General features: G+C 41.2%; 2 protein-coding genes and 1 long non-coding RNA gene across 4 annotated transcripts; 1 reads left to right on the top strand and 2 right to left on the bottom strand.

The window, feature by feature from the left end:
- The first annotated feature begins 370 nt into the window (after positions 1–370).
- LOC146558057 (denticleless protein homolog) lies at positions 371–5,882 on the top strand. The gene is made up of 14 exons (XM_085246767.1): positions 371–555; positions 2,138–2,275; positions 2,377–2,469; positions 2,550–2,611; positions 2,821–2,941; positions 3,034–3,099; positions 3,266–3,381; positions 3,475–3,548; positions 3,648–3,754; positions 3,844–3,948; positions 4,425–4,537; positions 4,660–4,749; positions 4,915–5,038; positions 5,219–5,882. The coding sequence occupies exons 1-14, from the start codon at positions 504–506 to the stop codon at positions 5,653–5,655; spliced, it is 1,698 nt and encodes a 565-aa protein (XP_085102893.1). The 5' UTR covers positions 371–503; the 3' UTR covers positions 5,656–5,882.
- A 6,704-nt stretch (positions 5,883–12,586) lies between these two features.
- Positions 12,587–13,599, bottom strand: LOC146558058 (uncharacterized). Its single transcript, XR_014888710.1, has 3 exons — positions 12,995–13,599; positions 12,775–12,878; positions 12,587–12,670 (listed from the first exon to the last, which is right to left on the bottom strand). It is a non-coding gene; the product is annotated as an uncharacterized LOC146558058 (long non-coding RNA).
- Positions 13,600–15,860: 2,261 nt separating this feature from the next.
- On the bottom strand, positions 15,861–26,889 carry LOC146558059 (integrator complex subunit 7-like). Of its 2 annotated transcripts, XM_085246998.1 has the most exons (14): positions 26,694–26,844; positions 25,128–25,259; positions 24,609–24,755; positions 24,054–24,151; positions 23,273–23,512; positions 22,929–23,066; positions 22,630–22,836; positions 22,197–22,391; positions 21,733–21,836; positions 21,542–21,610; positions 20,488–20,620; positions 19,544–19,642; positions 18,840–19,025; positions 15,861–16,239 (listed from the first exon to the last, which is right to left on the bottom strand). In XM_085246998.1, the coding sequence occupies exons 4-14, from the start codon at positions 24,099–24,101 to the stop codon at positions 15,958–15,960; spliced, it is 1,701 nt and encodes a 566-aa protein (XP_085103124.1). In that variant the 5' UTR covers positions 24,102–24,151; positions 24,609–24,755; positions 25,128–25,259; positions 26,694–26,844; the 3' UTR covers positions 15,861–15,957. The 2 variants fall into 2 exon arrangements, with proteins under 2 accessions (XP_085103124.1, XP_085103123.1); XM_085246997.1 differs by lacking the exons at positions 24,609–24,755; positions 25,128–25,259 and having other exon boundaries at positions 26,694–26,889.
- Positions 26,890–26,957: the final 68 nt, after the last annotated feature.

Consider the following 26,957-nt stretch of genomic DNA (forward strand, 5'->3'; position numbering starts at 1 on the left):
AACTTTTGTTGCAGTCACAGATATTCAATTTCTAGTTCAACACTGCGCACAACCTGAAATTGTGTGTTGTCACACAACTTCCAATTATACTTGCACCACTAAATGCAGTTTGGCAGTGGTTGTATACACCAAAGTGTATTTACTAAACTAACAACTGTCTAACAGGATAAACATGCTATGCAAAGAGGGACTAGTTATTAGTTTAATCGTTTTAAAAATATTTATTTATGCTGAAGGGGCGTCTCCTTCTCCAGTTATGGTGGGAAAGTTTACAAAGAAAGCGGAAGCAGAAGCGCTCCTGCCCAGGAAGTCGCCGTTTCCACCAATGGTTGCGCGTAACGCAAGTTTAGCGGGGAATTCAGTCCTTCTGCTCGGACGATCTCTTCGTGGGAAATAGTACCCCAGCTTCGGCACAGAAAGCGGACCGGCAGAAGCTTGACATCGAGAAAAACGTTACGTTTTTATACAAAAGCCTTTGGATCGAGTTGTGCTGCAGTGCAGGGATGCTTTTCCGCTCAGTGGTGGACAGAGGAGTGGGCAGACGGAGGCAGAATGGTGAGACAGGGATGGGTTATTTGCACGGCCATGGCTGGGCTTTAGCTAGTCTAACATGGAAGATAATGCAGTCTAACATATCTGCTTTATGTTTCGAGGAGTCATGCTGCCAAGAGGGCTCCTAGAGTATCATTTGCACTTGCTTTTCTTTTGCCTTCAGTGTGGACTTTAACGTTTAATTCTACTTTCTTCGTGAATGTCTTTGTCGGGCTGTTCAGACTCTTAACTGGTGGCACACCAACAATTAGTGGTGTGCGGATCGATACTGAAATATCGATTCTTCCGATACCAGCAATTTATGTTCTAGAATCGATTCTCATATTATAATATCGATATTTTAGAACTCTGGGGTAAATTTGTAGTTTTTCCATTAAAATGAACGCAGTGGAAAGAAACTATACAATTCGGATCGTCTAATTTGGAAGGAACTACTTCCTCTTACGCCTTTCATAGCCATATGCGGAATACGGCTGTATAAATGTGTCGCAGCCCCTGGCGTGCACACTCACAACAATGGCTGAGCGCAAACAGAGTCCTGTGTGGACACGTTGTTGTGGCAACACCACTGACCTCGTCAAACACCTCTGAGTAAATCACATCACAGAATATGATAAGCTTATGTTGAGGCGAACTGAAGAGGAGGACAGGGACAGGTGCTGCTAGGGCGAGACAGACGTCTCTCGCAGAGTCCTTTAGTGCTGCAGGCAGGCAACATGCTCAAATAGCGCACAATGTCAGTTTTTTTTTATTTTTTATTTCTATATGATTATTCTGCATTATTAAGCAAAACAAACAAGTTGTCTGATGTCCTCTAATCATTATGAAGCAATATGGTTATGTTACTATTACAATTACATAATACAATTATATATTGTATTATGTAATGCAATGAAACCTTAAGTTTTGTACAGAGTATCGGATCAGCATCGCCGATACCACCCTGAATTTTACTTGGTATCGGATCGGAAAGGAAATCAGTGGTACAGGTGATTATAGTAAATGGTCCCAAAAGAAGAAAAACTCAAAATCTTCTGGTAATTCAAAGAATACATACTATTTTTTTCCTGTTAAATAAAATAGGAATTGCCCATTGATTCATTTATAATGAAACCCAGCAAATCTTCTATTTGTTTATTCATTTATTTTATTTTTAATGGTGTCTATTACTTATTTTGGTATAGTATAGCAGGCCAGGGGTGATTTGTTTGTTACTAAGAAGGCTTTAAAAATGACAATGAGTCAAATCTCTGGACCGTTAGTTTGGACTTTCGTGACGTGATCGGTTCACAAGTACAAATGATCCCGTGTGAATAGCAGCCCCAGGATCCTGTTCTTGGCCTACAGGAGCGGCAGCTGGTGTGGTCTTCTGCTGCAATGACTCCAAGGTTCAATGTGTTGCATGCTCAGAGATGCTCTTCTGCATATCTTAATTGTAACAAGTGATTATTTGAGTTACAGTTGCCTTCATATCAGCTCAAAGTGGTCTGATGATTGTCCTCTTAAATCTGCAATGCTTTTTCTGTTAGTTTTACTGCTGTGTCTCATTGATGTCCTTCCTCTGACCATGCATCATTCTCTTCAGCTCTCCCTGCAGATCCCCGGTCCAGGTACCCTCTGAGTTCCCTGCTTGAAGGCTACCGATGCGTCCGACATGATGAACATATCTCCTATGGGAACCTTGGCGACTCTGTGCCACCGTTTGGATTAGCTTTCTCCTCTGGTAATTCATTTGTGCTTATCGTTGTAAGTGCAGAGAGAGCAAGGCCCTGTTGTCATTAATCTGTCTAACTGCAGTGTCTCTTTTCTCCTGTTTGTTTTCAGCCAGGGACCTGCAGAACATCCTCGCAGCAGCTAATGAAGAAGGCATTGTTAGGCTCTACAACACAGAGAGCCGTGAATATCCACTTCTTAAAGGTATTCTTGTGACTTGTGTTCATAATTGTCATGCCACGTATTTTGAAATGTTGGTGGCTAAAAGTGTGTTAACCTTGCAGCATGGCTGGCTCATGAGAATGCTGTCTTTGATATCGCCTGGATGCCAGGGGAGCCTCAGTTAGTAAGTGCAAATTCATTCTGTTTAGTCAGAGAATTGCAGAAAGTCAGATGTTTTTGCGTCACCCTCAAATGCATGACTCATGTAATTGCATCTGCCTTACCTGGGATTACTAATTTTTGGGTTTTTTTGTTGTTCTTTATTTTGTTGGAACCCATTAAAAACTCTGAAGCCTTTTCTTATTATTCTTTGGTCATCTGTGATCTCTTCAGGTAACTGCTGCGGGTGACCAGATGGCCAGGCTCTGGGATGTGAAGTCTGGAGAGTTGTTAGGCAGCTTCAAGGGCCACCTCTGCAGTCTTAAGTCTGTTGCATTCGCACCAGAGGAGAAAGGTATACCTTTTACTGAGCTAACATTGTGTTGGCTGTGCATTGATGATATATTGTTGTATCATGTGATTAATACATTTTCTTTTGTCACGCAGCTGTGTTTTCTACTGGAGCCAGAGATGGAAATATTATGATCTGGGACATGAGGTGCAGCAAAAAAGGTATTGATCGGAACAGTAATAGACAATTTAGCAATAAATTTTAAATCATATCTTTAGCCACTTTGTTACTAGCAGCCTGTTGCAAAAACACTTATTTTTTCCTGTTTCTTTAGTTGAATTTATGAAAAATGCCACAACAATAATCAAACTTATGTCTTTCCCTCAGATGGTTTCTACAGACAGGTGAACCAGATCAGCGGAGCTCACAACAAAGCAGAGACCAACCCTCCCTCTAAAACGAAGAAGAGACGGGGCGGCATGCGCGGCATGGCTCCGAGCGTGGTGAGTTTTCTCGACAATCAGCCGTTTAATGGAATGAAAAGAGCGATGCTGCAAATGGAAATCTAATCTTTAGCTACTCCATCTTATTTGCAGGACTCCCAGCAGAGCGTTACAGTGGTTTTGTTCAGGGATCAGCACACCCTCATCTCTTCGGGAGCTGTTGACGGGTAAGAAAAGAAAGGCTTCTTGTCACCTTTTTCACATTTATAAGAGCCGTTACCAGACATTCTCGATCATTTTCTGTCTCCTTCAATTCCCTTTATCAGAGTAATCAAGATGTGGGATTTGAGGAAGAACTACACTGCACACCGTCATGATCCTGTACCCCTGCAGACATTTCCGTATCCAGGTTCTTGCACTCGGACGCGACTGGGTTAGTTCCCTAACATGCCAAGCATCACCTTTACCTGAAATGTGCAAATAACACACAAATAACCCAGCTGTCTTTTTGACGTGCTGCAGGATATTCCGGACTCGCTCTGGACTCCGCGAGAGCCAACGTGATGTGTAACTGCACAGACGACAGCATCTATATGTTCAGTGTCTGCGGAATAAAAACGACACCAGGTAAAGAAGCTCCTCGCTCTGGCTCAACAGTGCGTGTATGTGCACTAGAGTAGAATAGGTCTTTTTTTCCAGTCACCCATTCATCACTAGATGGCGCTAATGCGCTTTGTTATGGGAGCAAAGCATCCAGCAGCAGAAGCCTCTTGATGCAAATAAAAGCCATAGATGCTTTGTTTTCTACTGTTACGTGTTAAAGTCTGATCTGAAGTTCTGAATAGCAGTGGGTTAGGTGCTGTTTGACAGGTTGCAATACAGGAAACCATTTCAAAATGCATCATGACAGTTTTTTAATGGAAACGAAAGAGGAAAGTGTTACTAAATGTACAGAAACTAGAGGAAAGTTCAGCATTTCTCTTTTTATTGTTATATACACAGTACTGTACATTTTATCCTTTTATTTGATTGTCCTTAGACTTGTTTGTTCTCTGATCTTTGTGAATATTTTGTCATTTTTAAGAATTATGTTTCATCCACAGTGGCAGTTTTCAGCGGTCACCAGAACTCCTCGTTTTATGTAAAGTCCAGCGTTAGCCCAGATGACCAGTTTTTGGCCAGCGGCTCGAGTGACAACCACACGTACATTTGGAAGGTGCGTTCTCGGTTATATTTTACCTGACGTAATAAAAATTGCTTTATTTTCACTCTGGGGGTTTTCTGGTGTTGAGGAACTGCGAATTTAAGGTTTTTGAACATTTTTTTGTTACATTTCAGATCTCCAATCCTGAACTTCCTCCCATGACGCTTCAAGGTCATAGTGAGGAAGTGACGTCTGTTGCATGGTGTCCGACAGATTTCACTAAGGTAAGACGTGAGTGGTTATACAAGTATGAACACTGCTGTGAATTGGAGGAGTTTTAATGAGCCGAGAAGCACCTGAACCAGCTGCACTTTGCTGGAAGATGCGGGGCGCTCTGACTTTATTCGATTTAATGAGCTTCTGTATAAAGCCCTCTGCTCTGTTGGCAGATTGCTTCCTGTTCCGATGACCACACCGTGCGCATCTGGCGACTTCACCGAGAAAATGATGAAGTGCAGTCCTCATTAGGAGAGGCTAACCTAGTAGGCCATGCACGTCCTAAGATTCTCCCAAGTAAGTGCTTCACCTACAATGTATTCTTGTGAATAACTAGCATATAGTCATAAAAGCGTAGAGGTTTCACTTACAGTATGTGCATGTGAATTTGTGCTTCATCATAAATCACTGCTGTCCTGCAGTTAAATACAAAACATGATCACATCTGGACTCACACTACTTTATTCTGCTGTTAAGGGCCTTCCATTCCAGCTGAGACAACCCCTGCCAAGCCCCAGAGGAGAGTGAGCCTTGGTGGCATAGCCTCACCTCAGCCTGCAGCCTGTGCTCCCAGTGGAGCCGCCCTGCCCCTTTCTTCCAGCACCACTACACCCAACCGCTCACAGGACTCTAAAACTGCAGCTGTTCGGCACAGAACTCCGCCCACTATCAAACAGTGGTTGTCCCCAAGCAGCAGAACTTCCGAACAGGCTGGCTCTCCGGCCCATCGGGTGCTGAGCCAGTCTCCCCAGAGCTCTGCAAGCAGCACGCCCCCCACAGAACGACGGGCCAAACGCAGGCTGGAAACCGGTGACGGCTCGTCTTCGAACTGTGAGGGCACTGAGCAGTGCGACCGCGTTACTGAACTCTCTCCTGCAGCCAAGAGGAGCCGGACCTTAGCTTGGTTTGTGTGACCAAAACCAAAGCAAACCAGCAAACAGCAAATATCCACATCCATCATACGCCATGATATTTACTTATCAGTCTTTAGGAACATCATAGATAAAAACAAGCAGCTAGGAGGACTCCTTGTTTAACACTATGCTGTCAGTTAATTGGTATAAATAAAATCATAATCTTGTGCTTAAATGCTTCGGTCAGAATGCAACGTTTCATTCCATCCAATAAAACATTTATGTGAAATTTCATCATAAATTTCTGATGAATTCTTGAGTTATGGCCAAAAAAGACATTTTGTGAGGTCATGATGGTGCAGACCATGGATACCATCTAAAATCTGGAAAAAGACCATTCATAAGATGGGATGCATGACTGGACAAAAAATAAATTACTTAATTAAAATCATTCCAAAAGTACATAAATAGTTTTTGCACAGTTTCTTAAAACATGGTTTATCTGACCAATTTATTGTTAGATTAAATGCCAATTAGGATTCCGCCGATTACACAAAACTGCAAAAAGAGTGTTTATTACGATGAATCTACAGCAAAGTTTACAACACATTTTTGTTTGCCACATAACAGGGCAGCACAGCATCATGTTAAGTATGGTATGCAGACCAATCATGAATATAGTCACCCACAGGCCCATTTGGAGTCCAACTGTTAGCCAAACAGCAATGATTAGACTCCACAGCAGGAGCATTTAAAGCAACCAATACCCGCTTGTTTTCAGCATCGTAAAGTCCGGCCACTGAACCTGCTGCAAATGAAGGTGCTGAACCGTTTTCACTTTTGCTTGCAAGGCTTTCTATTAATGCTGATTTAAATTATGGGAAGATTTATGGAAAAAAAAAATCAGATTGCCCTTCCCTTAGAAATTAGAGTAGAAGCAATGTGCGATTAAAGATTGAGATCAAGTCTGATATCAGACTACAACATTTATTGAACACGGAAAGAAAAATATGGCATTATCTGTGATTGGCTGACGTTGGTCAGTGGGATCAAGGTGGTGGGTGGCCCCAGAAGCAGCCTTGCCTCGTCCTCCAGCTGCTGACTGACCTGGATGGGCGCAATGATGTACACTGCCGTGTCCTTACTTGAAAACATTGATCGTGTGGTTCCAAATTTGCCAATTTTGAAATTCCTAATGGTATAGGTTTTACCCTCTTTAATTTGGGAGGCCAAGTTTTCGAATATCACAAATCTTAAAACATTTGTCCCATCACATACTGCCGCACTTATATTATTGTGGACAGCTTTGGGCCTTGCACTTCCATCGGAGAAATGCTAGCCAGTGACTTTTGGGGTTTCTTTAAGACAAATCACTTTGACTGTTAGGGGTGGCAGCCTGGTGTACGGCTCACCGGTACTGCGATGATGCTTTGATGAAGCCATTCTGAAATTACACACACACACAAACACACACACACACACACACACACAGTTTTATGAGACACCATAATGTCCATTTAATCAAATATGACAAACACAGAAACGTGTTTTTGTGTTTGTCATATTGATGTTTTATATATTGATGTTTCATATATTTCCCTTGAGCCTGTGAATTAAAAATAATCTTGATGTTTGTGTAGGCCCTCGGTCATCTTACGCATGTTAGTGTTAAAAACTCATAACGTGAAACGAGGCAACTGAGGAAAACATTTAAACCCGAACATGCAGGTAAGACTTATACGTTTTTCAATGCTCTCTGTGTTAATAACTTGCAATGTAAACTTCACAGTTAATTAGCCAAGAGTGTACAAAGAGCATATGAATTTAAGAGTATAAACTGTGTGGCTAGCGGTCAGTGTACCTGCTACGGTGCTGCTAACTTGTGAAATTCAAGTCGCACAGGTGTTCATGGCTTAGTTAACGTAAGCAGAGTTACACGGAGCCTTTATAACTAAGAAGTATGTCGCATTGTTATTTATATGCTGAGAATCTGTTAAAAGGCATATAGCCTTCTGTAGGCTACATCACTGTTTTATGTTCTTGTCTTTGCATATGTCACGATAACTGAAAAAAAAGAAAAAAACGGCTAATTTTTAACAAACCAGTAAAATTGGTTTATTTCACAGATATTAAAAAAAATGTTTATGGTCATTTCTTTGTCACCTTTGCTTAACTGACAGCTTAGCTAAAGGAGTGCCTGCTAACTGCAGAATTCGGTTTTTATAACCGGAGGTTTTAGGTACTTATTATTTGTTCGTGCTGGGTTTTTTTTTGTTTTTTTTTTAATATAATAACATCAATTATGGAGTTGTTATTTATTTGGGTCTACATGTTTAACTGTGCGTTTAAATCAATAATACTCACCTACCTTTTGCAGTTACGTTTTAGACGTCAAATAACAGCCAACGGTCTGATGTTCTAGAAGGAATCTGCTCGCGACCATCAAAGTGCGTGATGGGCTCGAGACAAAAGCCTTTTATCTCGATATGCTTAGTGTGTAGAGGGGTGTCTACTCATAAGACAAACAGTCAGCTGGTTAAAAACTTTAATCATTGTTAACCATATTACAGAGGCACTGCCAGCTCATATTAATGTCATCAAGAGTCACCATGAACTGTATCTAGCAGATGTTTTGTGCCTAACATCTGCAGCTGTTACTTTTCTGCTCAACCCCCCCCCCCCCCCCCCAATATTAGAATTCACCTTGCATTTTCAGGAAATAACAAGCAAATACTTTGCAACTAACCTATAGATTGTATTATCTGTCAGGAACAGGAGGAAAGACCCAACTTTTGAAATTGCCTATGTGGCCACATTTTTGACAGCTGGAGCATAAAGTTACATTGTTGTGTAGAACAAGTCCTTTTAAGACCCTCACAGTTCAAATTGTATTTTCATTGCCTTGGGTTTAGAAGCAGTATTTCAAAAGGTGCACCGATGCAAATTTGACAGGGATTTGCCACAGAGAAACATAATGTCATTAGTTACTACAGGCATATTGGATAGAGCATTTTGATTGGCCCAATAAATTCAAACTTATTTTCCATTGGTAGAATTGTCTTCAGCAGACAAATGGTTTAAATCAGGGAAGGTGGAGTTGGTTGACGACTTTAAGAGTCATCTTTTGTGAATAGATGATCAGAACAAAAACTATATACCTCTCCCTCATTTCAACTCATCTGGACTAATTTAATGTCTCTGTTTTTCGGCTGTATCATTTATCAGTAAAATTACAATTTGTTCAAACACAACAGACACCTATCCTACACAAACTTTCCCCAGATTGCAAACAGAAGTGGTGGTGGAGTTGCTGTTTATGTGAAAAGTGACATTCAAGTGCATGAAAAACGGTGCATCCATAATGTACCTAACTTTGAATTTCTGGCTTTAAAGGTTGAAGCACCAGTCAGTGCTCTGATTGCAGTTGTGTACAGACCTCCAGACTACACTCTGAGGCCATTCCTGAAAAACCTGGTAAGCCTATTAGACTCATTAGAGATCATGGACTGTCATCCCATCATAGTTTGTGGTGATTTTAATGAGAATGTTTTATCCAGTGCAAACAAACCAATCCTGGAGCTGTTTGAGTCTAGGGCATATGCACAGGTCATCAGGTACTCAGATAGCCCGCCCTCTTTTATTGATATATATTTCATTAAATAATTTGCAGCGCCAAAAGCATCTAAAACAAAGCTTATGTCGATATTACTGTTCCAGGCTTCAAGCAAATGTGGATTATAGCCATTTATCCAAGAGTCTTTTGGATCACGCTTTAGTATGATAGTACTCCTTGTGTTCATTTTATTCAAGTATCTCTCATATTCTGCATGTGTCATCTTGCCAAGAGCTGCTCTAAACTCATGGAAGCAGTTTCAGGCTCATTCAGCAGCTGGTTCAGTGGTCTGAGCTTGTTCTTTGCTGTTTCAAAATCAACTACAGACAGGTAAATGCTGTGAGCTTTAATTATCCAGTCATAAAAGATGATTTTAAAGTCATCAACTCACTCCAACTGCCCAGATCTGAAAACCCTGTGTGCAGAAGACAAGTCCACCATTAAACAATAAGCTTGAATTTAACAGGCAAATCACAATGGTCTACTTAGTTGGCATATACTAACTACTGACAAACTATTAATCTGTGGCAAAACCCTGTCAAATCTGTCTTATTGTACCTATTGAAAAAGTTAATCTTACTACAACTGCTTAGATGCAACAGACATTTTTAGGTTTAATCTTGGCAGAGTGAGAGAGAGCTCGTTAAGCAGGCAGGTGTGAGCCTCGTTGCTATAGTGACTGCAACCAATGGCTCCACACAAAGGCACACAGACATGCGCCTCACTTGTGCTGCTTAAAATGAATTTCAGACATATACACATGTGTATATCATGTTTAATAGTATTACATACATCAATTTGTTTTGTATGTCATAGAAAATAACAAAAAAATCTTAAGTCATATTTTACAGCTTCTTTCTGAAAAGGACTAGTAGAATAAATAAAAATAACTAAATTAAATAACTAAATAAAAAATAATAAGCAACATATGAAATACATGAAAATTCAACTTTTAAAACCACAATCCTGAACCTTTAAATTGTGTTGGTTTCTTAGAACATGGCTGAACAGCTGTTTCTATCGGTCTCCTTAATCTTCTGATCAGTCTACACATCTTTTTATTACTCATTCTTCTTTATGTTTTAATGTAAACAGAATCCACACAGTGGTAAAAGAGAACTGTATAGAGATTTGAGTAAACTCAAATGAAAGCCTAAGGTGGTGACACAGTTTAACACATGCAAATAATCAAATAAACACATTAGTCCTTTTTGTGAACATGGATAAATAAGTATCAATAGCATTGTTCAGCCATGCCACTAAAGGCTTTTTTACACATTGTTTTAACCTGGGCTCAGACACAAAGACCCAAATTTAGTTAGTCCCTGACTTTGAGTTGTGGTTATGACTAATTATTATACACAAGCCTTTATCTATCTGAACTCCAAGGACACAAATATGAAAAAAAAACTATACTTACCAGCTGATACTAGGGCTGAACGATTATGGAAAATAATCTAATTGCGATTTTTTTGCCCCAATATTGCGATTGCGATGCGATATGCGATTATTTTTTAAGGTCTTTGTCTTCTGTATTAATAAACAAAGACAAGCAATACATCATATAGTATGGCCAATACTATATTACATTAATTTTAAACTGTTCTTTCCTGGAAGACAGACCTCTGTTATGATGACATGAGGTGATGCATGAATTGATGACTGACATTTTTATTTAACTTCTTCAATCACAACAGTATATTTGAACATACACAATAGTTTATTTTTAGCTTACAAACATCTGAGCATAAAGTGCTGACAAGGAACCCTGGTGTAAACATTAAAATGAAAGTCAGTACAATGTGCAGATTGCAGAAATATACATAAAAAAATCAGTGGCTTTACCACACTCAGTTTTTCGACATCTGTGAACTACTAGACAGTCATTCAATTAAAAAATAATATTAAATAAATAAAACTAATAAATAAAAAATACACACATCTTACTGATCTCTGCAGTCAGTAACATTACACATAAAGTGCAAACATAATAGCAATTGTATAAACACACACACAAACACGCCTTTAAAATTTAAAGGCGTGAAATTGGACGGTCTAGTTCTGATTAGCGTCACCGCTGTCTCGGTGGAGTTTAATAAACTCGGCCGTCTGCTTCTTGCTATCTAAAATATAACCAGACACTGGCGTAAATTCTCGACTGTCTCATACTTCTGTTTAATAAGTTTTCTGTTTGACGTTTAGTCAGCTGTGTGAAAACCAAGGAGGAACCCACCCGGGGGATTAATAAAGTTTTCTTTTATCTAATCTAATAACTTTAATCTCAGCCAAACCGATTTACTCACGAACAAACAAAACACTGAAAAAAGCCCAACAATAACATTTTTAGGTTGTCTAAGTGACTTATATATTACGTTTAACCCGAGCAGCGAAACTCCGCGGTGATCTGAAAATGATGTGCCAGGAGTTGTGCCGTTCTCGGCCGCATCAGTAACCCTCAAGCTCCCGGCTAGCTGTCGAGCTGGTGGGTAGCAGACGCCTCTGAAAACGTCGAAGCACTTTTGCAAATATGTGATATCTTGATAAACCGAGCAGATATTTGATGTTTACACAACTACTTCCTCGCCTGAAAATATGTTAAAAGTTTATTTTGTGACCCAGAAAGATTAGTATGAGTAATTTTAAAACTTAGTAGCGGCCGCCATTGCTGGAAACTGGAGTTTGGCTGGGCCGCGGTATGAATTCTGGGATATGGTAGTAATTTGGACAGCCTTCGGCGCGTCGCTGTGACGTAATCGGTCTACAAATGCGGCCTCAGGAGGATGCAGCCCATGAATTTGGACATGTCCAGAGTATAATCGCAGCCTTTGCGGTTAGAAAATTGCACTTGATCATGTCGCGATATTATCGCAAATGCGATATATCGTTCAGCCCTAGCTGATACCCCACACGACACACTAGGTGTGCCATGTGACCTGAAACTTTGGTACAAACTCATCATAATCATTCTGTTAACACTGTTTGTGTTGCTGTTCAGCAGTTTAAAATGTTTTAGATTGGATTACATGGAATGAATTTGAATTTTCTTGGGGGGTTTTGTGTGCGTTTTGTTCTTAGCAGATTTTGTCTTCCATACTGTTGAATTCCAGTTACCACATTTCTGGTCATATGACATCCCGAGTGCCCACTTAAAAAAATCCCCACAGTTAATTCAACATTAAAACAAAATAAAAATATCTTAAATAAAGGTTTGCTCTGTGATGAAATATTAAATAAGCATACATTGTACAGAGCACTAACAATGAAAACAATCCTTTAGCCTGTTGATCTGAGAGAGGCAGTCATTATGTCCATTTAAAACCTGTAATCAAAGAGTACGTTTCTGTGAAACTATAAAGTCCCATATGATCCTTATCATGTCCAGTGACTTCAGAGTGGACCCTCCCTGTCATCCGGCCAGTGTTTGATGTGTGGCAAGCAGCACAGAAGCAGGATAGCTGAGGACTTTAAAAGAAGAGCAGAAAACGGGAACTTATGTAGTTGTAAATGTAAATATCAGTGATACTTGTCTTGTCAAAGGGAATAAAATGATGAAAATGTTAACTTACACACTCATTTAGGGAGGAACTTGACACTGCACAGAGGAGGCACAGTCAGTCTGACAATGATGGTGATCTCCAGGGATGTTTTCCTGCAGCAACATTCCTGCCAACTGGCCATATGATCCAGAGTAGTTGGTTTGTAATGAACAGAAAGGTGTATATGTTAGGTAGTGTGCACTCAGAGCTGGTCCTAAGAAACAAACACATCCTGTAATAAACTGAATACCTGTAGTAGTGCTCCTGCAAATATAAAGCCCTTCATTCATGAGTGGTTTCAAAGAAGGTGTTTTGGAGGCTCAGTCACAGAAACTGTGCAGTCTGTTCAGTCCTTAGTGTCTCAGCTCTGAAGGGGATGGATCACAGAGGGAAACACCTGAGTACAGACATTACAATACACTCCAACACTCCTAAGGTCAAGTGAAAACACAATTTAAACACTTTACAAAGAATGAATATATGTTTTCATGGAAATTTTGTCATTAACCCTTTTTGTTGTGAGTAAATCTCACCGACTGCTTGTGGGACAAGCTAGAAGGAGGACTTATCACAGAATGTCTCCTGTGCTCCAGATGTGAAGTCTCACGCTCTGATCGTACGGCGATGAAGATGGTGATGATGAAGCCTCCCTGATCTGTGGCATTACAGTTTCTGGCTGCTATGTGCTTCACACTGTTGGATTTTACATATATATATATAAACTTTGCATTACTCACAGCTCATAGCTCACAGCTAATCACATGCCTAATCACTATGTGTCACTGTGATCCACAAGTATGGTCACAAATTCGTTTCCAAACCAACAAAATAATCAAAGAAAAAACATCCATGAGTCAGGACACAAAAAGAAAAAAAATGCTGCCACTGAAACAAAGCAGAAGTGTGAGGGGAAAAACTGAGCTCACAGACAGCTGCATGTGTTTGTTTTTAATAGAAATCAGAATCAGAAAGGGTTTTATTGCCAAATGTTGAGCGGGTTTACAACATTAGGAAATTGCTGCGGTGCTTCGGTGCAAACATACCGTTATAAATACTGTTATAAATTAAGCTTAAATAGACATGAAAATAAAAATGAGAATTAAAAGTGCTAAGTAGATAGATAGATACATGATATATACATGAGTGCAGGTGGTGATCAGTGCCAAACATGGAATGATGCAGTGAACACAGCGTAGGGTCATGTGTTAGTGGTGGGAACAGTCATACGGTTATTGTTCATGTGTCCAACAGCAGAGGGGAAGAAACTGTTCTTATGGCGAGAGGTTCTGGTGCGAATGGACCGGAGCCTCCTGCCTGAGGGGAGCAGGTCAAACAGACTGTGTCCAGGGTGAGAAGGGTCAGCTGAGATCCGAGCTGCACGCCCCAGTGTCCTGGAGGTGTACAGGTCCTGCAGAGATGGAGTCTGCAGCCAATCACCTTCTCAGCAGAGCGCACAACACGCTGCAGTCTCTGTTTGTCCCTGATAGTGGCTCCAGCGTACCACACGGTGATGGAGGAGGTGAGGGTGGACTCTATGATTGCAGTGTAGAATTGCATCATCGTCCGTGTTGGCAGGTTGAATTTCTTCAGCTGCCTCAGGAAGTACATCCTCTGCTGGGCTTTCTTAATGACGGAGGTGATGGTGACGCGGGGATTAGGTGGATCATGACGTGGTCAGAAAGTCCGAGTGAAGCGCGGGGCACCGCACGATAGGCCCCGCTGATCGTGCTGTAACAGTGGTCTAATGTCCTCTCCTCTCTGGTCGGGCATTTAATATACTGCTTGTATTTGGGGAAGCTCATGGCTCAGATTGGCTTTGTTAATGGTGTGGTCCTGTGAGGATGTTTTACATACATTTATGTATATGTTTTCTTTTACTGTTTAGTTTTTGCCATAATAAATCATTTCTAACTTTTTTGTGTAATGAAATGTATTAAGAAAATTAAATGTTTCTAAACATTTATTGTTTGGCCAGATCTTGTATAAAATAAATTTTCACATTTATTTTATTTTTTAAATTCTCCATAATTAAATATCTTGAACTTATAATATGAACTGTATTCTTAAATGTTTATTGCTCTGGTCATGTGATCATACTCTACTTATTCTTGTTTTTTGTTTTTAATACTCTTAATAGTTCAATAAAATATTACCTATATTATGGAATAATGTTATATATACTACAATACTACCACTACTACTAATGATGATGATAATAATATTGTAATCATTGCCACACTAGTTCAATGTGAACTAGAAACTAATTTGAATTTCTATTGCACAATGAGGTCATCGAGACACTTTGATTTTGAAAACCAAAAGCGGATGTTGTTGTTTTTTAAGAGCTTCTCGCTTGATCATCTGACGCCTGCCAGTAGTCTGAGTGCGCAGACTCCGAAGTGCTGATGGTTGGTTTCAGTCTGTGACCACAAAAATAAATAATAAATTTAAAAAATCTTATGACTACATCTGAAGTCATCTCGGCACATTTCCAGTTAGTTTTTAAGCTCACATTTTGGTTGTGGATATTTTATAATTATTATTTTTTAACAGGCTTTGCCTTTTCTTCTCTAGGATAGAAACAGCGTTATGGTATTTTAGGAACGCTGTGAGCGCAAAATTAATAACATTATAAAAGTTTAAAATAATTATAGCTCACTTTTAGGTGCTTAAATGCTGATGAACATAACAGGAAAGTCAACTGAGGGGTAAAAATTTAAAACGCTAAACTATCAAGAAAGTGTTAAATATGATATTATAGACCAGTCATTTAGATAAATATGAGGCTGACAGCACAGATTGTAATGGTCTTCAAATGAAGATGCTCCGTTAATTACTATGGGCTGCCCCCTGTTGGCTGTCTGTGCAACTGCATGTATGTAGGACGCTAAATCCAAGGACGTTTAGCATTAAACTATCCCAGAGAGGCTACTGAACGCAAGAAATCCTATTTGAGAATATGTGAAAAATTAAAAAGCTGCATTAAATTAGGCATTTTCATGTTATCCAGACAGCAAAAGATATAAAGATGAGCATAGATGAGCATAGATAAAATAGATGAGTTAAAAAAAATAAAGTGTTCAAAAAAAACAAAAAACAAAAAAAAACACACTAAGTTATTATTTAAATCAATTTGGTATTTTAATCATTAAAAAATATGTACATATTTAATTTCTACAAGGTCAAGTGCAGAAGGTCAAACTGTAAGCGCTACTAGAAGCGAGTGTATGTGCTCCTCTGTGGCGCGGGCTGAGCTCCGCCCTGCTGCAGCTGGTGACGGAGTTGCTGGGAGTACGGGTCCTCCAGAGACTTTACTGACACCGTCGTCTTGGGCCCCGTCTTCCACTCTATGCCGCTCTCATCCACCACAGAGGCCTCCACGGTGACGGTGTGGGTGCCCAGGATGGAGAAATTCAGCAGGAACTGGGTGCTGAAGTAGTCGTTGTGGGGCTCCACACGCTGCTTGATCTCATTTGTTTTAGTATCTAGTGGAATCTGAAATGGGAAAAAAACTGTTTAAAACGTTTATACTGGTCCAACTGGTCTAATCTGTGTCATTTAATCCATCTAAACTATGTTGTAGTGAGTTGTCCAGTTTTAGAGATCAGCTGAGAAGATCTCTGACCTTTCTTAAACATAGTGAACTAGACAGCACCTCAGAGAAATCACAAGCTCATTACTCACAGCAACGCTAATGTCTATTAAGCTGCTTTGTTAGATACACGTTCTGCTGCTCAGTAATGAAAACATCCAATCAGCCAACCAGATAGCATCATCTCGATGCATTTAGGCATGCAGACGTCATCAAGACAACCTCTGAGTTCGAACTGAGCATCAGAGCATCAAAAGTTAAGGTGTATTTTTGGGCTTTTCGCCTTTATTTGAAAGTCGGGTAGTGCAGAGTAGACAGGAAAGAGGCGAGGAGAGAGCAGGGATATACGCAGCAAGGTGTCAGGGGTCGGACTTGCATGCAGAAGAGCATCTCTGACTGCACAACAGTGAAGCAAATGGGCTGCAGCTGCAGAACAAGAAACAGGAAGCTGTAGCTACAGTGGGGCAAAAAAGTATTTAGTCAGCCACCGATTGTGCAAGTTCCCCCACTTAAAATGATGACAGAGGTCAGTAATTTGCACCAGAGGTACACTTCAACTGTGAGAGACAGAATGTGAAAAAAAAATCCATGAATTCACATGGTAGGATTTGTAAAGAATTTATTCATAAATCAGGGTGGAAAATAAGTATTTGGTCACCTCAAACATGGAAAATCTCTGGCTCTCACAGACCTGTAACGTCTTCTGTAAGAAGCTTTTCTGTCCCCCACTCGTTACCTGTATGAATGGCACCTGTTTGAACTCATCATCTGTATAAAAGACACCTGTCCACAGCCTCAAACAGTCAGACTCCAAACTCCGCCATGGCCAAGACCAAAGAGCTTTCGAAGGACACCAGGAAAAGTATTGTAGACCTGCACCAGACTGGGAAGAGTGAATCTACAATAGGCAAGCAGCTTGGTGTGAAAAAATCAACTGTGGGAGCAATCATCAGAAAATGGAAGACGTACAAGACCACTGATAATCTCCCTCGATCTGGGGCTCCACGCAAGATCTCATCCCGTGGGGTCAAAATGATCATGAGAACGGTGAGCAAAGATCCCAGAACCACACGGGGGGACCTGGTGAATGACCTGCAGAGAGCTGGGACCAAAGTAACAAAGGTCACCATCAGTAACACACTACAACAGCAGGGAATCAAATCCCGCAGTGCCAGACGTGTTCCGCTGCTGAAGCCAGTGCATGTCCAGGCCCGTCTGAAGTTTGCCAGAGAGCACATGGATGATACAGCAGAGGATTGGGAGAATGTCATGTGGTCAGATGAAACCAAAGTAGAACTTTTTGGTATAAACTCAACTCGTCGTGTTTGGAGAACGAAGAATACCGAGTTGCATCCCAAGAACACCATACCTACTGTGAAGCATGGGGGTGGAAACATCATGCTATGGGGCTGTTTTTCTGCCAAGGGGACAGGACGACTGATCCGTGTTAAGGACAGAATGAATGGGGCCATGTATCGTGAGATTCTGAGCCAGAACCTCCTTCCATCAGTGAGATCTTTGAAGATGAAACGAGGCTGGGTCTTCCAACATGACAGTGATCCAAAACACACCGCCCGGGCAACAAAGGAGTGGCTCCGTAAGAAGCATTTGAAAGTCCTGGAGTGGCCTAGCCAGTCTCCAGACCTCAACCCCATAGAAAATCTGTGGCGGGAGTTGAAAATCCGTGTTGCTCGGCGACAGCCCCAAAACATCACTGCTCTCGAGAAGATCTGCATGGAGGAATGGGCCAAAATACCAGCTACTGTGTGTGCAAACCTGGTAAAGACCTATAGTAAACGTTTGACCTCTGTTATTGCCAACAAAGGTTATGTTACAAAGTATTGAGTTGTATTTTTGTTATTGACCAAATACTTATTTTCCACCCTGATTTACAAATAAATTCTTTACAAATCCTACCATGTGGATTCATGGATTTTTTTTTCACATTCTGTCTCTCACAGTTGAAGTGTACCTCTGGTGCAAATTACTGACCTCTGTCATCATTTTAGGTGGGGGAACTTGCACAATCGGTGGCTGACTAAATACTTTTTTTGCCCCACTGTACAAATCACACGGGCTCATCAAAATCAATCTCTAGAAGCCTGGGAAAAGTTGCCTGCTCTGATGAATCTCAGTTTCTGGTGTAACTTAAAAATACAAAATCAAAAATCCACTTGACTGTGTTAAACTGGGACTCATTTGCAGTCATCTGTAATTATTACTATTGACAATAGTGGAAACTATATCCTGCAACATATATGTGGCTGGATAGTGACTGGGAAATTCGTCTTTTAGAACCAATAACATGCTCTTTATGAGGACATGGAGACCTATTTTTATGATATTTAAACAACAAAGAGAGAGTTTACAAATCTGTGTTTAGCATTGTACTCTGTCGCAACAATTGTAAAAGTGGCAATGAAAATAAGATTTGTGACGTCTAAGTTGTTTAAGTGTCAATACAAACTAAGTACATAAAAAAACTTTGACTGAGGCCACACACCTTGTAGTCAGGTCCCGTCTTGCTCTGAAGAACTGAGGTAACATTAAGACAGACTGACTGGATCTTTCTGAAGAGTCCCGGAGTTGAGCCGTGCTGCACCACACCCTCCACCTTCAAGGTCAGCTGCTGAGTGTTCTGCACTGGGATTGGCTCGCTCGGTGTTCGCGGGGATGGTGAAAGGGCGAGCTGGAAAAAACACAACACACATAAACCTTCAGAGTACCAAAGGAAGAATGTCTTCCTTCCTCTGATGAACACCCACCTTATCGACCAAAACAGCCAAGAGAGATGTACACGTTAAAATACTAAAGTGACACTGTGGAAACGTCTCATGCGTTCCTCTTACAGCGGGCTATTTCCTGGACTATTTCTTGGCTCGACGCACTGCTTTCCAAGAAGCCCAGCCAAGAAACAGTCCAGCACATAATCCCCATAAAAACACAGAGAGGTGATTTTACATAATATATGAATTAGTGCGCTTTAGAAGTGCTGGCAGGCAGATTTTGCCTCGTCTCCAGTCTTTGTCCTGAGCTGAGCCTGCCGTCTCCCTGTATTAGCTACATATCTACTCCTAAGCGATATCAATCTTATTATCCAAGTCCAATAAGCAGCTAGCTTGGGGGAAGACAGCCTGTGGTGACTGTGCCTTAGAATATGCATATCATTATTGTGCTTTTCTCTTTAAACCAACGAAAAACAGTTACCTTGATGCTGGTGGACTGCAGCTTTTGGAAGAAATATCTCTGGAAAGACAGCGGCACCTTCAGCAAAGCTATGACAGCATCACAGAGACAGCTGGTGTGCTGAAAAAACAAGCAACACATTTTCATCATTTGCTCCCACTTCATTTTTGTCATTTCCATTTTTTTCCCCCAACCTTAAAGCAACTGAATGGGGTCCTTTATGACCCTCGCTCTACTGTAATATGAAAGTTCTCCAATTTTTTATTTTATTTTTTTAACCGGACTTTATCTGTCGGTGCGACAGGTTCACAGAAAGTTATGTGAGGTAGTTTGCAGCCCAGCAAAATTAGCTTTTTTTGCTTTTAACATTATAGATTTTGGTTGTTTGTCTGTGTTTGTTTATGAGATGTTCAAAAAGAACACTAAAGTCCTAGGGTTAAATAAGGTAACACAGACTCTTTGTCAGAGCTACAGTATATCCAGACCATTTGTTGTCAGCCCCTGAGAACCCTTCTAATATTTGGGGTTATATTTCTAATTATTGTAATGTTTTCAGTGTTTCTACATATTCATCCATCCATCACCTCCCACTGATCCAACTCGGAGTTATGGAGACCGCCCTGTGACACTCTCCAGTCTTTCACAGGGCTAACACTGAGAGATGGACAACCATTCACACCTACGGCCAATTTAGAATCACCAGTTAACCTATCAAGCATGTGTTTGTCTGTGGGAGGAAGTACCTGGAATGAAGCCATGCACGAGTTTCTGCACAAACTGTGTGAAATATTACAAAACTGCAAACAAGACGTTTCTTTAGATTTTGTTAAAAAACATTAACAAATAACAGTCACGGACTGACTAAAGAAACATAATTTCATCCACACAATTTGGGATTTTTAACTCCTTTGTCTGTGGCATTAGTACCAGACCATCGATGATGAAGTACCGAGTGTTAATCTTACCAGATGTGAGACAGGAGGGTGTTTCTTGGTGAGGCTCTCCGCTTCCTCCAGCACGTGGTTAAAGACCGACATCATCCGTCGCTCATATTCGCTCTCCGTCTGGACAGACCCCACAGTGCCGTACTCCTGAAAACTACATTACAGAAACAGATGGAAGACATGTCGGGGGAATTCACAGAAGGGACCTGTTGCTGCAAAGCGCTTTCTCTACAGATCAGTCGAGTACACGGTCCAGTGGAGGAGCTTTTGTCAAATAAAATAAGGTGCATTTACTTTTATTACACTGTCATACATCTGTGGGCAGCTTATAAAGGGCTACCTCTACGTGTGATGCTGAAAGCTAATAAAATAAAACCAAAATATAGAGGAAAAATCCTTAGTTTCACATTTGTTAGTTTAGTAAAAAAAATTCGATGACAAATTGCCTGATGAGGCACTGATGGACATGTTATCTGATACTCTGAAGGTCTACCAGTCTGTGAGTCTACTGCTTTAATGTGGTGGTGTTTTCATTGTAATATATGTGCAGATTTTCATAAACCTAGTCTTTGACACACGTCCTCCATGCAACAATAGCTAAAAACACTAAAACTACCACTGAAAGTCAAAAACTGGACTGAAACTAAACATATTCAAACAACAGAAGATCTGGACTATTCTAGAAGATACACCTGTGGTATCGTTTTGAAAATCTGAGGCAACTTCCTTCTCGAATGACTGTATTTACAAGATTTTCAGAAAACCTGATCGCTGAGATTCAAACTTGTCCGAGATTTTTCTAGATATGCCTATGGTATCAATTTGAGACTCCTATGTTGCCTCGTTCTGGAGTTATCGCATTCACAAACTTGGATATCCACATTGCCCGGCTGGCCAGCAGGGTGACAATAATGCCTTTTACGGCTGAAACAAAACTAAACTCAAACAAGAAATCTGGAAACTAAAAGTAAAGAAAACACAAAACTATAGTAACTCCGGTACAGAAAAACTCAACACAATCTAAACTAGATCCATTCAAATCAAATTATTTGTTGACACTCAGAGCAGCCCTCACCTGGCAGCCTGTGGGTCCAGTATCAAAGCTTCAATCACGTGGGAGACGAGCAAGCAGCTCTGCTGTTGTCTGGGCAAACAGTTAAAGAAAACTTAAGGACATAAGTTATGAGATGATATTTAAAAAAGAAAAAAAAAAGAGAGAAGGAAGAAGGAAAGTATAAAAGTATGATGATGTGCGTTTAAGGATACAACTCCACATTGCGAAGGGTTGCATAATCTGCATCAAACGACGACTGGTGTAAGTCAGCATAGCGAGCAGCAAGACTTCTGAACTCATCCATGCACACCTTCATCTGGAGAGAAGAGAAACGCATCGCAGCTTCACAACTATGCTTTTATTCCTCTAGATAAAGCTAGGCAAATAAAATAATTATACTGGCTTTTTGTCGTCCAGTGAAAAGATCCAAGTAAAACTGAGCTACTGACCCGGAGGCCCAAAAGGGAAAACTATATTGAACACTGACCTTAAATCAAATTTACCTCCTAATTAAAAGCAAATACCTCTTCAGCATGATGAACAATCTGCTCCAGTTTGCTGGTGCATTAACAGAAAGCCTAAATAGTGACCTTTGACATGCTGTAACCACAAATTCAAAATAAGTACATAAATAAAAGGGAGTCCACTCCTCTCAGGCCAAAGTTCAGCATGTCACCTGCATTGAGATGCGGCCACAGCGTTGCAGCTCATTTCCTGAAGTGAGGGCGATGGTGGTTGCGATGGCGGGAGGAGGGCTGGTTTTCAGACTGTTGCAGGTACAAATGAGCTGCGACAAAGCTTGCAGGGTGTCGATCCGGAGCTTAATGAACTCGCACTGGAATGTGAGCGGGCTCAGAGGAGTGCTGGCAGCCTGCAGGGAGGGATTAATCAGATAAATAAGGACACAGCAGTTAAATAGTGGCGCGGCTTGAGTTGATCTAACAAGATTCTAGGTGAGTCACGTCATTAGCAGTTAGAGTTGCTTTGAAATCAGCTCTAATGGCACCCCTCTCCACACTGGCTATCAGCAGCTCTCAGCATCCTGTCACTGGTGATAGATAAACAGTATTAATGCTTTTTGACAAGCAGATGCCTGGCAGTTAACTGACTGTGAGGGAGGCGATGCCCTTTTGGTAGGAGCGCAAGGCCTCTGCGATGGCGCTCATGGCTCCGCTGTAGTCCCCGTCTTCCACGTGACTCAGGCACTGCTCAGCCTGGGAGAACTCCTTCAGGCTGCTCAGCCAGAAGTAGAAGTGCTCCGAGGCCACACGAGTCCGCACACACTGGTACAGCTCGCTGGAGAACTCGTGGCATCCCTGCAGGTGAACGATAAGAAAATAATCATCTTGCCGGAGATCCGAGGCACTTCGTGGCTGTTTGCAACACCGTTTTGATCCAAAAATCTCACCATGCGCGAGGCTTGCCGTGCAATGCGATACACCGTCCAGCCGTTAGCAACGTTCTCCAGCTGCTGTTTGATGACAGTCTTCACTTCGGCTGACAGAGACGACTGGCTTGCAACAAAAATCACTGTTGCCAAGGAAACCTGCAGCAGTGACAGTAGGGGGCGATGAGTGTGAAACTCTAGAAATCGGCGATATGTAAAGGCAGTAAAACAAGGAGGTAAATATTAACAGGATGCTCCTGTGAGGTTCCTCTACCTTCTATTAAAACATGAAGGCTAAATAAAACTGCATCATGTATCATTTAGTCTCACATCAGCTGATGCGTGAACCCTTGCACATCTCTCACCAGAAGCTCCTGCTGCTTATCGGTGGACGAGTGACTGGCCACCCGGTAGAGATCAACCAGATCCCCCAGCATACCGTCCCCCAGCACAGGCAGGTGGGTGGCGATGGCCGCCAGAGCGTGACACATGAGAACACGAGAGCAGTCGCAGGACAAGTGGAGCTGGCCGAGCAGGAATTCCACTGCAGACTGGCTGAGATGGGGTCGACTTTTCAGCAGCTTAACCAATGAGGTGAGAGCTGTCTAAAGTTGAAAACAAGAAAATGCAGAGATGGGTGTTACTACAGCAAAATGTAGGTAAGGGTTGGCTGATGAGTTGAATGTAAGGAGAGGCATGGAGAAACGCTCCCAAAATAATTCTCACCTCATTTGCAAAGTTTGTGCAGCTGGTATTAAAGAAAAATAGTTCTAATAGTTAACGAGTATTTTTCAGGCAAACATGAAGAACTACAGGCAACGTGCGCTCAACGCAGGCAATCACTGGGAGATTTTTGTTGTGGCAGATCCTTCGCAACTAATTTCATCCAGTGAGAACCAGAAACCTCCAGGAACCACCGTCAACCAGCTGCCGTTACACATTTCTGTCAGACAAATCCCTGAACCATGTACGCATGAGAAACTTCAATTGGTCCAGTGAGCAGGGCAGGAGTAACAATGAACCTGTAACTCTTAAAAGTCCAGCCAAACCAAACCAGTTTTCCAAATTTAAATTAAAATACATTGTGGTACTTTTTCAGATGTTTTATAATGTAAACTCTGCCTCCTCAGGGGTCTAATGTCTTACTTTCAGTGTGGCTTGTGCACTGGGGCTGTTGTCCTGACTGCACAGCATCAGAAGGGACTCCACTCCCAAAACTGTGTCCTGCTCCAGCTGTACTATATCTGAGGAGGGGGAGATGCACACAACAACAAATATTACCACACTGATTAAGAATTAAAAGCATGTCAAGCATGTCATTGTCAAGAACAATGAAATTGCGTTTGGGGCTTCCATACAACCCCAAAAAAAGAAGAAAATAATAAATACCCCTTAAAACCCAAGTGTATTGGGGTAATTTGATGAAGATGTTACAATTCTCACAGAGAATGCACAGGATAAGAAAGGAGGGACACCTCAGGTTGAGCATATTGGAGTAAAAGTTAGAGAGGCAAGGCTGAGATGTTTTGGACATGTGCAGAGGAAGGACACTGGATACACTGCAAAGGATGCCAAAGCCAGGCAAGAAGGCCACAAAGGAGGTTTGTAGATGTAGTGAAGGAGGACATGCAGAGGGTTGACAGAAGAGTGTGCTAGGGTCAGATGCGCCACTCGTGTCTATTCATGATTTCACATTATTACCTCAGAGTGATGGCTCTGGCCACAGGGTCATTACTGTGGATGACTGAAAACACCCGTTTCACAAACTCATCCACATTGAGAATCTTCTCCAAATGTTTCTCACTCTGTTGAGTCACTTTGAGTACACAGAGACGTAGAAAGTTGTTACTGGAAAAGAGAAATAAGCTTCTATTAATAAAGATGTTTGTGGCACAGTAAAGCTCATCTTTAACTTCTCGCATCTTCTAAATAGATCTCACCAACTTCAACAACATTCTATTAAAAAGTGCATAAGATGCACACCTTTATTTATTTAGGCACTTTTGAATAAAATTAAAGTTTGAAAAATCCACTTAAGTAAGAATAGTTTGTTTCTTATTCTTTCTTAAAGTGAAATAAATTCACTCTTTTCTCTACACTCTGAAATGCATTCGGATGCCTATATTAGATTCAGCTATAAAGGAAGTGGGAAACAACTGTCAGTAAAGTAGCCTTTAACAAATAAATACATAAATAAATGATCATCTAAAGCAATCATACCCGAGCCTGAAGATGTCTGCTAGTTTTAAAAAAATGCAGAGTTGATGAGGATGGGAAAGGGGTACTTCTGGAAGAGTTTGGGGAACAAAACCACAGGCTCACACTGCTCACCGAGCTTCCCCGACCTCAACCCTGAAAATAAAGGAATTTCTCCAGTCACAACAAAGCAGGAAGTTTCCATATAGTCCCTAACACTTAACACTAGTGATGTGACGTTCTGTATCGAGGCTTCGAAGCTTGTGTCAAGTAATGGAGGGGGCGTTTCCGCGATGCGTGTATCAAGGCTTGCTTCATTTATGGGAGGAGCTGAAAATGATGACGTCCGAAGCCTCGGTGACCAGCTGTACCACGTGACTGGTTCATGAAGTGGTTCGAACTTTGCCGCGAGCTATGACAGCGATATAAACCCCTCAGACTTCATTCAAAAATGTTGTTGTTTGATGGAGAGTTGCGGTTAGTGAGAGTTTGGAGACAGTTTGGAGGTTTATGAGAGTGAGGAGAGAAAGTCAGGAGAGAATGGAGCCAGCTAAGAAGAGGAGGATGTCCTCCCCTGTGTGGGAACATTTTGATCTTATTCCTCCCAACAAGGTATGTAAATTTCTACAGAAGATGTATTTTCATAATACTGATGGTGCAATACAATTTATGTTAAGCTGTTGTTACTTTTGTACAAGGTGAAGTGTTTGCTATGCGCCAGGGAGCTGGGATATAACAACAACACCTCATCCATGCTTAGGCACTACAGAGCTTTGCATGAGAATAAGGGGAACACCGATTGTGGAGCAAGACCAGGTGAGCCATCAAATGTCATGATAATATAGCATGCCGTAATGTTACTAAATGATATAACAATATTATACAACTGTAATAAGTTACATGTGTGATATTTATATTTGTGCTTTGTCTTTATTGTCTTTCCTCAGGAGAACAATCTCAAATAGATGAAGACCTGGTTAGCATGGTGATTGAGGACTCCCAGCCATTTAGCATTGTGGAGGACAAAGGATTTAAAAGATTTGTTAAATCATTAAATCCTAGCTATGTTCTCCCCACTAAAGGTCATAAAAGCAGTGAAAATTTAGTTTTTACAGAGTAAAATGTAAACAGGCAGGACTGAGCTGTCCATACCTCAACGTTATAAAAGCACAACCACTGTCCATACCCCAACCACACCTCACCTCACAGTAAATGATCATTTCCATTTTAAGCATTTCCAAATGATCATTTTCCATACTGCCAGTATAAATATACACAGTATACTGCCATCACTACAATATACATGTTTTACACACTCCTTTTGTTGTTGACATTTACAAGCTGTGTGCAAAAGGCCACACTCTTCAAATTCATGCCAACATATATTTTTACGTCCAGTAGGTGTCCTACTAGAGCAAATGAAGCTTCAAGAAGCTTTGCGCTGGGATGAACCAATTGGATGAAAAGCTTCAGTGCTTCATGAAGCTTCATCTGCCCATCACTACTTAACACATGACGAAAAACGACACACCGGATAAGAACACAATCAATGAACCATTTGCTAAGTCTTTAGCCAGCGAGCTAACACACCTTTGTCCAGCTCCATGAGAGCGGAGTTAGCGTCGAGCTCCTGTTCGCCATAACAAGCCACTGACAGGAATGAGCGTGCGGTGGAGAGCGACATTACTGTGCAGTTTTTACTCCTTAAAAGAAGATACACCCATGAGATGTTAGCATTTCACTGTTCAGGCGGCATTCAGGAAAACACTGAGGATACAGAGACAGAACATCCGGTCTGGAGATTGACTTTCATAATAAAACGCCAGTTGTTACTTTAGTGCTTCTGTTGAAAAG

This window comes from Mchenga conophoros, linkage group LG15 (genome assembly GCF_057382185.1).
Source record: "Mchenga conophoros isolate Kocher_MC1m ecotype Shallow Benthic linkage group LG15, M_conophoros_male_GT1.1, whole genome shotgun sequence".
Taxonomy (NCBI): Eukaryota; Metazoa; Chordata; class Actinopteri; order Cichliformes; family Cichlidae; genus Mchenga; species Mchenga conophoros.

Excerpts from the sequence above, each read along its gene's own strand:
- LOC146558059 (XM_085246997.1), bottom strand. The coding sequence starts at position 26,787 with ATGTCGCTCTCCACCGCACGCTCATTCCTGTCAGTGGCTTGTTATGGC. Across the intron at positions 23,513-24,053 it reads GTGCACAAGCCACACTGAAA|ACAGCTCTCACCTCATTGGT; the intron begins GTAAGACATTAG and ends TTTCAACTTTAG. Across the intron at positions 22,392-22,629 it reads AGGGCATCGCCTCCCTCACA|GCTGCCAGCACTCCTCTGAG; the intron begins GTCAGTTAACTG and ends CCCTCCCTGCAG.
- LOC146558057 (XM_085246767.1), top strand. The coding sequence starts at position 504 with ATGCTTTTCCGCTCAGTGGTGGACAGAGGAGTGGGCAGACGGAGGCAG. Across the intron at positions 556-2,137 it reads GGGCAGACGGAGGCAGAATG|CTCTCCCTGCAGATCCCCGG; the intron begins GTGAGACAGGGA and ends CATTCTCTTCAG. Across the intron at positions 3,949-4,424 it reads CGGAATAAAAACGACACCAG|TGGCAGTTTTCAGCGGTCAC; the intron begins GTAAAGAAGCTC and ends TTTCATCCACAG.